The 9,903-nt window shown below is 58.5% G+C and overlaps 1 protein-coding gene across 1 annotated transcript in view; it reads left to right on the top strand.

Annotated features, from left to right (window-relative positions):
- Slc6a6 (solute carrier family 6 member 6) overlaps window positions 1–9,903 on the top strand; it is a 53,543-nt gene that overhangs the window by 31,397 nt on the left and 12,243 nt on the right. The window contains exons 7-10 of the mRNA XM_015495100.2: window positions 3,723–3,944; window positions 4,908–5,011; window positions 5,154–5,278; window positions 8,866–8,978. Coding sequence (XP_015350586.1) covers window positions 3,723–3,944; window positions 4,908–5,011; window positions 5,154–5,278; window positions 8,866–8,978 — 564 coding nt within the window. The remainder of the gene's footprint in view (window positions 1–3,722; window positions 3,945–4,907; window positions 5,012–5,153; window positions 5,279–8,865; window positions 8,979–9,903) is intronic.

The following is a 9,903-nucleotide window of genomic DNA, read 5'->3' as shown; positions in this document are numbered from 1 at the left end:
TGTTACCTGTAGATGCAGGTGTTGGCTGTAGATGCAGATGTCACCTGTAGACGCAGGTGTTGGAGGTAGATGCAGATGTCACCTGTAGATGCAGATGTTACCTGTAGATGCAGGTGTTGGAGGTAGATGCAGATGTCACCTGTAGACGCAGGTGTTGGCTGTAGATGCAGATGTCACCTGTAGACGCAGGTGTTGGAGGTAGATGCAGATGTTACCTGTAGATGCAGGTGTTGGCCATAGATGCAGGTGTTAGCAGTTCATTAATATCAGAGCTGTAAGTAATATTAGCTGGGAACAGAGAAAAAGCCTCTCTGACAACTGTGTTATTTTAGTTTTATTTTTATTTCTTGTTACCAGGGATTGAACCCAGGGACGCTTCACCACTGAGCCCCCAGCCCCACCCCCTTTTTAATTTTTAAATTTAGAGACAGGGTCTCGCTGAGTTGCTTAGGGACTTGCTGAGTTGCTGAGGCTGGCTTTGAGCTCACGATCCTCCTGCCTCGGCCTCCCAAGGTGCAGGGATGACAGGCGTGGGCCACGGCGCCCTGCAACAGCTCTGTTCCCCATAACCAGCTCTTGGTGGACAGATTGAGACGCTTTTGACCTGACTGGCAGCATCAGGGGTCCCCAGGAGTTCAGAGGAGATGGAGGGCTGGGGACCTGCCCCAGACCTACAGGGTCAGGGGCCACCCTGCAGTGTCACCCCGGATTTGGATGCAAATGCACGGTTTGGTCCGAGAAGCCCTGGGTTCCTGTGCTCCCCCCCAACGTAAAGGAGGAGAGGTCCAACTTGGCTCAGAATTTCCAGGTGGTGGTGACTGGGGCTGGTGGCGAGGCACGTCACGGTGGGGGTGGTGGAGGAGGCCAGATACCTCACGGCAGCCGGGGAGCAGAGAGTCAGAGAGGAAGAGCCGGGGTTCCTAGTGTCCCCAAGAGCACACGCCCAGTGACCTGCCATCTCCCACTAGGCCCTACTTCTAAGGGTAGTGCCCCAGGCTGGGGACCAAGCCTCTGATAAGAGTCTTTTGCAGACCTATTTCTCTCTCTGTCTTTCCTTTTGGTACCAGGGATGGAACCCAGGGCTGCTCAACCCCTGAGCCCCTGTCCCCAGTCCTTTTTATATTTTATTTAGACACACGGTCTCATTGAGTGGCTCAGGGCCTCGCTAAATGGCCGAGGCTGGCCTCCACCTTGTGATCCTCCTGCCTCGGCCTCCCGAGGCAAGGTTCAACAAGGAGGTGACTTGGAGATCAAAGGGGAAAATTCCCAGGGAGACAGGACTAGCCTGTGCAAAGGCCCTGTGGTAGGTCCCGTCCAGGCCGATGGAGGAGGCTGGCGTCCACCAGACACGTGAGACAAAGGGCAACACGCAGAGTAGAATGGACGCCAAACCAGTGGGTGCCAGGTCACAGCCGTGGCCGTGCGGAGACGTGACTTACCCGAGGTCTCCCCCCACCCCACCCTCAGCCTTGGCCTCCTCTGGGGGTGGGCGCGGTTCCCAGAACAATGGCAGGGCCTGGGTCAGCCCAGAGCAGCCAAGACAAACAGCTCTGGGGACTTCCTGGAGCTCAGTGGCCCAGAGGACGCCCGCCCGCCCGCCGGCCGGCCGGCCATGGCTCCCAGCCCTGGCCAGAGACCAAGTCATGGTCACTGCCCTGGGGGCTGGGCCCACAGGCAGCCGATGGGTCTCTTCCTGGCCAAGCCTGCCTTCACGGTGACCGGGTCCCTGGGGAAGGGACGGGGAGGTAGATGGCAGGAGAGACCCAGACCCGGGAGGCTCAGGCCTCAGCTCAAGTCACTTACTTACTTTCTGTTTTTTTGGGGGGTTGGGGGGTCACCAGGGATTGAAATCAGGGGCCCTTGACCCCTGAGCCCCCTCCCCAGCCCAGTTTTGCATTTTATTTAGAGACAGGGCCTCCCTGAGTTGCTCAGGGCCTCACTTTGGCTGAGGCTGGCCTCCAACTTTTGATCCTCCTGCCTCAGCCTCCCCAGCCACTGAGATGACAGGTGTGAGCCACCACCGGCGCCCGGCTGGCCATTTCTATTCTTATGATTCTCACGACTCCAAGGGTCTGAGATACCCCAGAAGAGGCCGTGGCCTACGTCATTCAACAGCTAGTGATTGTTGTCACGGATGCCCCAAAGCACACGTGGACCTCCTTAGCTGGGTTAATCCTCACGATGTGCAGGGCGTTAGTAGCCCCATTTTTATCAATGAGGAATCGGAGGGTCCAGAGAGGTTAATATACTTGCCCAAAGTCACACAGCTTGTCAGTGGCCAATAAATAGGGTTCAAGCTGGGCATGTCCCTGCCGGGGAACAGGGAAAAGCCGTCCCTCTAAGTCCCCAGGGCTGTGGGGCCAAGGGCTCTCAGGGGCACCAGGGAGTTTCACCAGGCAGAGCGGAAAAGTACCGCGTCCTGCCACGCGTCCTGCCGGGCCACCGCCAGAGGCCCCCGCGGGTGGCGTCTGGCACCAGCTTCTCCCTCGAGGATCCCCGGGGGAGTCACGGAAATATTGAGAGACACTCTCAGGGGCTCATCCTTGGAGCAAAATCTGCAAAACAAGGGAGGCTGTCTTTGCAGGCACCTAAGCCGTGTGGCCACGCCGGGTTTTGGGGGTGAATAGCAACCACACCCCACCCCCCCAAAGATGCAGAGACCCTGGAAGTCTTTGACCTAAGTCAAATCCCACCACCTCCAACGCTGGGCACAGTGGCTCATGTCTGGAATTCCATCGTCTCGGAAGGCTGAGGCAGGAGGACCGGGAGTTTGGAGGCCAGCCTCCACCATTTACTGAGACCCAAAGAAAGACCCCACCTCTGACACCTGCTGACTCAGGACCCCATGAGGGTGACCTCATCTCTCTGTTCCCATCTTTCTCATCTAGAAGATGCAGGTAGCAAGGTCCCCAGCTCTTGCCAAACCTGCTTTGGGAGTTAAATGAGTTAATAGGTACAAACCGTGAAATAAGTGAAATCCCCCCAACAAGGGAAATGGCCCCCCACGACACTGGCTCTGGGCACAGCCCGCGGCCGCTTTGAAGTGGGAGCCCCCGGGGGGGACCCCGCGGAGCTGCTGTCTGCGGCTATTGTTCACCCACTGGGGTGTGGCCCACCCAGGGGCCCCCCAGAGGTGGGAGCTGGCCAGGGGCTCCTGACCGTCTGTCTACAGGAAGGGAGGGACAGACGGGCTGACTTTCTTGACTCTTCTGGGGCTTCCTGGCCCGCCCTCCCCCTCCGTTCTTGGAAAGTTATGAGGATTTTTAGCCTCAAAGAAAAGAAATAAAGGTCAGGGGGAGGGGGATGGGTCCTGAGGCCTTGGAAGAAGAAAGAGATTCAGGGAGCCGGTGGCAGAGTTGGCCCTGGGGACTGAACCCAGGGGGGGCCTCACCACGGAGCCCCGTCCCCAGCCCCTTTTTTAAATTTTTTTAATTGAGAGACAAGTTGTGGAGGCTGGCCTCCAACTCCCGATCCTCCTGCCTCAGCCTCCCCAGCTGCTGGGATGACAGGCATGTACCACCACCGTGCCCGGCTCGAATTCTCCCTCTGTGTGTGACAGAGAGGAATTTGTGCTCTCCGTTGTCCCCCACCATATTCTGGACTTAGACCAGAATAATAATCGTATAATGCTTAGGTTTTAGTTGAAGCGACAGGTTCAGAGGAGTTAAGCAACTCGTCCAAGGTCACACAGCACGTGAGATTGCACAGCCTGGCTCTAGTAGAAGTCTCTGCTTTCCTGTTTTCTTCCTTCCTCTTGGAGAGGGGAGGACGGTGCGGGATGCTCACGGCCCTGTGGTCCCCCCTCGCAGGTTGTCTACTTCACCGCGACCTTCCCCTTCGCCATGCTATTGGTGCTGCTGGTCCGCGGGCTGACCCTGCCCGGTGCCGGGGAGGGCATCAAGTTCTACCTGTACCCTGACATAACCCGCCTGGAGGATCCGCAGGTAACGCAGGGCCGACAGGCTGTCCCCTTCCTCCTGCCCGGGGTTAGGGTCTTTTCTCCAGGGCTCTGGGGCGGGGGGCTGACCTCTGGACGGGTGTCCCCCACCGCCTCTGGGGCGCTGTGCACAGGGTGCATTGCCTGGGGCCTCTCTGATCCTGCCCAGGACCCCCCCCCCCGCAGGAGGCCAGTTCTAGAGTCTGCCTTGGGCACTGGGCCAGGAAAGGGACAGATCTTAGCAGTGCTGGCCCTGGGGGTGGGGGGGACTGGGCTTCTGCCCCAGGGCTGGGGCTGCTGCAGGCCACCCTGGGTGACCACAAACCTCAGAGTTAATGGCTTCCTGGGAGGTCGAGGGGCAGATCCTGAGAGCCACCCCCCGGGGTGCCCAGCCTCGGGACCTCAGGGAGGAGGAGGCTTGTGGGCTCAGTGGTCGACCTTTTGTCCCCAGAGCTCAGCTCTCTGGTCACCTTACTGGGGGTCAGGTCTCTTCTCCTAAGCTCTGGGAGGGAGGCGGGGAGTTGGCCAGGTTCCAAGGACAGTGAGAAGGAGGTGCTTGTTGAAGGTTCTGGAAAATGGCTTTGCCTGTGGTCCATTAACGATCACCGTCATCGTGGGAGCCGCGGGGACCGTGGGTTAACCACGCCTCCGACACTGACCTGTTCTTTATCATTATTATTATTTGCTCCTGGGGATGGAAACACTTGACCACTCGGCCCTTTTTAAAAATTATTTATTTTTATTTGGGGACCCGTCTTGCTTAAGTTGCTTAAAAGGCTGAGGCCGGCCTCCAACTTTCAATCCTCCTGCCTCAGCCTCCCCACCCCCCAGCTCATCTGTATACCTCAAAGTCCCCTCTGAGGCTCATCACCTGGAGGCCAGGCACCTGCCCCTTCTCCTCCAGGCCACCGATGACTGACAGCCCCTTCTCTCTCTCTCTTTCCCTGCCACCTCCTGTCACCCTTCCAAGGTGTGGATCGACGCTGGGACCCAAATCTTCTTCTCCTATGCCATCTGCCTGGGGGCGATGACCTCCCTGGGGAGCTACAACAAGTACAAGTACAACTCGTACAGGCAAGTGTCGCGCCGGCGGGCCTGGTGGACCCTAGAAATGATGATGTTTAAAAGAAAAGAAAGAAAAAAAAAAAAAACGAGTAGGAAGCTTGGCTTCCATGTGTCGTGAATTAACTTGCTCCCTGACATATGTGTAACTTAGGGACTGTATGCTGCTGGGATGCCTGAACAGTGGTACCAGTTTTGTGTCTGGCTTCGCAATTTTTTCCATCCTGGGCTTCATGGCACAAGAGCAAGGGGTGGACATTGCTGATGTGGCTGAGTCAGGTACGGTAGCCTTGGTGGCAGTGGTGGTGGGCACTGCCACCTAGTGTTTAAGCCGAGTACTGCAGGCATGAAGCCAGACCCCCCCCCAGGGGGGATGGGGGGGGGAATGAGCCTGATTTCCAAAATAGACCTCCCCCCCCCAACCAAGAAGTCCCCCCACGGATTGTCACAGAGCCCAGGAGTGGCCTTGGAAAATCAAAATTGTCACTGCAACTGGCCCGAGGGGGGCGGCGGCAGGAATGCGATGGGGAGGCGGTGACATTGGGGACTGCGACGTGGTGTGTCCGCCCTTTTGCAGCCCATTCCCGGTTTCAGGGACAGAAACCACCCCGTCGCCATGGCATCATGGCATCGCCACCTTCCCCCCCCTCCTGGGTGTCGGTGTTTGGCCCTTTGCTCTCAGTGCGCATGCGCTCCCTCCCGGGTCAATCCGTCAATCAAATCCCCGGGGGGCCGTCAGGGCGGGGCCAGAGGGAGTGGAAGGCGCCCCTCCCAGGCCGTGGGAAGGTGGGAAGCGCAGTGTCCCCCGCCTCCTGGGGACACGTGGAGTCACAGACGATGCGTGCTCCGTGTCCGAACCCTGAGCCGTCTGTTGGGTCGGGGACCTGGGGGACCTGGAACCCTGTCATGTCGCCTGGCAATGGTGGGCTCTTCCGTGGCCCCAACTGTAGACCCTCAAGCCCAGTCTCTAGGGACCTGGGTTCCAGGACGTGGTCACAGCTGCTGATGTCCCGGGCTTGAGACTTTCAGACGACAGTGGCTTTACATGATAAGGCTCCCGAGGTCCCCAAACTCTTCTTTTCCTGGCTTCTTGGGCCCTTCTCGGTCCTGCCAGGGTCCCTCAGGAGGGTCCTTGTCCCTGGTCTGGAAGGGTGGGGGGGTTGTCACCGCTGAGACCCCCACCTGACTTCCTGATGTCTCTCACAACCGCCCTGGGGTCGCCTGGACCCAGGTGAGGGTCCTGGGCTAAGGTCCCTTTGGAGCATACAGGGGCAGACCAGGGGCAGGCTGTTCTCTTGACCTTGCCCTTGACCTTGACCTCCTCCAACCTCATGCATTTGAAATGCAAGGCGGTGTCCCGATCTGGGGCCCCAGGGGGCACTTTGGCATTGAACATCCGAGGTGGAGGCCAGCGGTCACTCTGGGGGGGGGTGAGAGCCAGAACAGGGGTCTCCTGGCCCCCCTCACCCTGTCCCTCCATACCCCCAGGCTCCACCTACTGGATAAACCCCCCCCCACACACCGTGTCCCTCTTCTGCGTCCCCATCGGGGCCTGGGACACCTGTGACAATCTCTGGCCTTTCAGGTGTGAGCATTTGCCTGGGCTCCTCCGACCTCCTGGCGTCCCCTGTCCCCTGTCCCCTGTCCCCTACCAGGTCTCATCCTTGGGACACCCCCGTCCCCTCCCAAAGCTGCAGAACCACCTGGAAAATCCAGCTCCCGGCCCCCTACATGCCTCTCTTTCCCTCCTTCTAAATCAGACCTTCAGAGACAGTCCCCAGAGACAGACCAAGGCCACCCAAAATGATTCTAGAAATTTCCATGGCCATTATTTGGGAGTGTTGAGGGGGACCCAGGGAACCCCGTTCCCCCCGCTTTGCCCATAGATGGTGGGGACTTCTGCAAAGTCCTGTGGGTGGACTGGACATGGCCCAGGGCAGGGCCTGGATCTTGGTGTGGTGGAAGTCACAGAGAAGTGTCTGATCCAGAACTTTCTCTGTGGACAGTCGGGCGCTTTTGCATACCCGTCTCTGGGCAACCTGAGCCGTTTCCGAACTCTCCACTGTGTCCACTTCAAACATCTTGTCATTCATTCCCCGTGGGGATGGCCAGGAGCCGCCGGTAACCTCTAGAGCGATTATTTCTCTAATGAGCTTTTAATGAGCACCATATTGAGCCAAAGTGTATTTAGATGAGATAATTAAGTAGCCAGATGGGAGCGCTGGGCGGGGACACAGCCTGGCTTGGGAGGGGACTTCCCTGCCCCCCAAGTTCACCATCAGCTCTGAGAGAAAGACTTGGGGACCCTCTCCCAGAGCCTGGCTTGAGAAAAGCAGAATTAAAATCCAGACACAGAGAAAAATTGAGCACCTTTTGGGAGGCCCTGGCAGGAGGCTGGGGAGGGAGTCCCATTTTACATCTTCTCACGGTTGACTTGACCAAATTCCTCTTTTTTTTTTTTTTTTTGGTACCAGGGATTGGATCCAGGGGTGCCTCATCACGGAGTCCCCTCCCCAGCCCTTTTTTATATTTTATTTAGTGACACGGGTCTCACTGAGTTGCTAAGTGGCTGAGGCTGGCCTCCAATTTGAGATCCTCCTGCCTCAGCCTCCCGAGCCACTGGGATTGCAGGCGTGCGCCACTGTCCCCGGCCCAACTCCTCACTCTTGATGTGAACCAGTCAGGACCACTGCTGTGGCATTAGGGGGGACCATGGTGCTCCCCTCCTCTGGCCTCCTTGATGGACCCGGCTGCAGATGCCCTATTTTAACCCTGACCTCGATTCCAAACTTGTCCTGGGCGGGAAGCCTATTTTTTTTCTGAATCCAGTTCTCAGCCGTCCACACTCTGGTCCATTCAAGTAGCCTTTGGGCTTGAAAGGAGCCCCTTAGGCCACTTAGGGTCACCCTAAGCAACCACTGCTCAAGGCCAAAGCCATTATTTGGGTCTGGTTTCTCTGGCTGAGTAGACTCCTCCTTCTGAAGAGACCCGCCCTCCTCTGCCACCTTTGGGGTGGTTAACACTGCAGTGGGGACTTTCTTTGGTACCAGGCATTGAACCCAGGGGCCCTCGACCACTGAGCCCCGTCCCCAGCCCTATTTTGCATTTTATTCAGAGACAGGGTCTCCCTGAGTGGCTCAGGGCCTCGCTTTGGCTGAGGCTGGCTTGGAACTGGAGATCCTCCTGCCTCAGCCTCCCGGGGGATGACTGTCGTGTGCCCCGCACCTGGCCCTCCCATCCTCAAAGTATTCATCGGGTGCATAATGTCTGCTTTAAAAACCACTCCTTGCCCCCTTTCAGAGGCAGGAGGAGGAGACCTTTCTATTTCCAGAATAATTCCAGCAACACGCTGACCGGGGAGCTGACCACACTCCTGTGCCCACCCCCTGCAGCCAAATCCACTCATTTGAAACTGAGAGCTCTTTATTTATGTGTGTGGGGGGGGGACATGGTCTCTGCCTCAGAGCATCTGGACAGATGCCCCTGGGGTGACCCTCCGAGGTCCTGGGGGGAGATACAGACAGGAAGTGCTGGGCATCTGAATGTGGCCATCTGTCTCCCGGGCCTGAGGGGCCTGTCCCCATGGGGCTGGGCCCTGGGTGGCCCAGCGCGCCTCGGGGGAGTGCACAGAGAGGTGTAGAGACCTTCCTTCTGCAAACCAGGAGGCCTCTAGTGGTCAGACCACCAGGACTTTCCAGCCCAGGTGGCCAGGGAGAGGCGGCGGGGTCCTCCCCGTGTCTTGGGTTTGGGTGGCCCACCTCAGATCCGAGAGTCTTGGCGGTGAGGCCCGGGGTGCCGAGCGGCCTGGTCACTGACGTGTCCCCTTCCTTGTGTCCCCCCCTCCCCGTTTTCTCTCTCTCTCGTAGGTCCTGGCTTGGCCTTCATTGCGTACCCCAAAGCTGTCACCATGATGCCGCTCCCCACCTTTTGGTCCATTCTTTTCTTTATTATGCTTCTCTTGCTGGGACTGGATAGTCAGGTACGTGGCCACCGGGGTGGTACTGTCCCCTGGGGTGGGGACCTGATTGGCGGCCTTCAGGGGATATTTCCAGTTGGTTTCAGCCCCCCCCCAGGGTCTGAGCAGGGTGCGGCTGAACGTGCCTGTCCTCCCAGGGGGGCTGGGGAGGCTCAGGCAGGAGGATCGCAAAGTGGAGGCCAGCCTCAGCCACCGCGAGGCCCTAAGCCGCTCAGGGAGACCCTGTCTCTAAATAAAACACAAAACAGGGCTGGGGACCGGGCTCCGTGGCTGAGTGACCCCGAGTTCAATCTCGGGGTCCCCAAAATTAAGAAACGGAACACAGCAGAGGCTTCGGCAGACAGGGGACCCGGATTAGCGGGAAAGACAGGAGGAGGACACTTGGGACACTAAAAGCAAAATCCGTGTCCCGTCTTGGCTGATGGACTCAGCTGGGTCAGCAAGTGGGGACGTCATTAATCATTCCTGGTTCATGGGTTTGGCCTTTGGAGGCCCCAGGCACGAAGCTTCTAGAACCTCTGCCAGAGGTCCGCTCGCGGGCGGGGACAGAGCCAAACACAGAGGTTAATGACCGACGAGGCGTGACATCCCCACGGGCCCTAAGGAGGCCACCCGGGCTTTGGAGGAACTGCTTCCTGGGACAGAGGAGACCTCGGTTAATCATTAGATTTTTTTCCTCCCTCGGGGACACGGGGACACGGGGACACGGGTGGGGACAGGCCCCTCTTCAGAAGGCCCCAGGTCCGCAGATGACTTTAAGGATCTCAGGAAGCTCTCCAAGCCAGCCCCGGGGAGGGCGGTCACTCCTTACCCCGTCTGTGCAGAGCGTGGGACTCGCGGCTCGGTGCTCAGATGGCCTGTCACTCAGACACAGGGGACAGGTGGTGTTGAGCCCAAGTCCCCGGATCCCCAGCCCCCCCCCCCCCCC

Source organism: Marmota marmota, unplaced genomic scaffold (assembly GCF_001458135.2).
Source record: "Marmota marmota marmota unplaced genomic scaffold, marMar, whole genome shotgun sequence".
NCBI classification, from domain to species: domain Eukaryota; kingdom Metazoa; phylum Chordata; class Mammalia; order Rodentia; family Sciuridae; genus Marmota; species Marmota marmota.
Note: the sequence above shows the minus strand (reverse complement) of the source record. Positions and strands in the feature narration are given on the sequence as shown.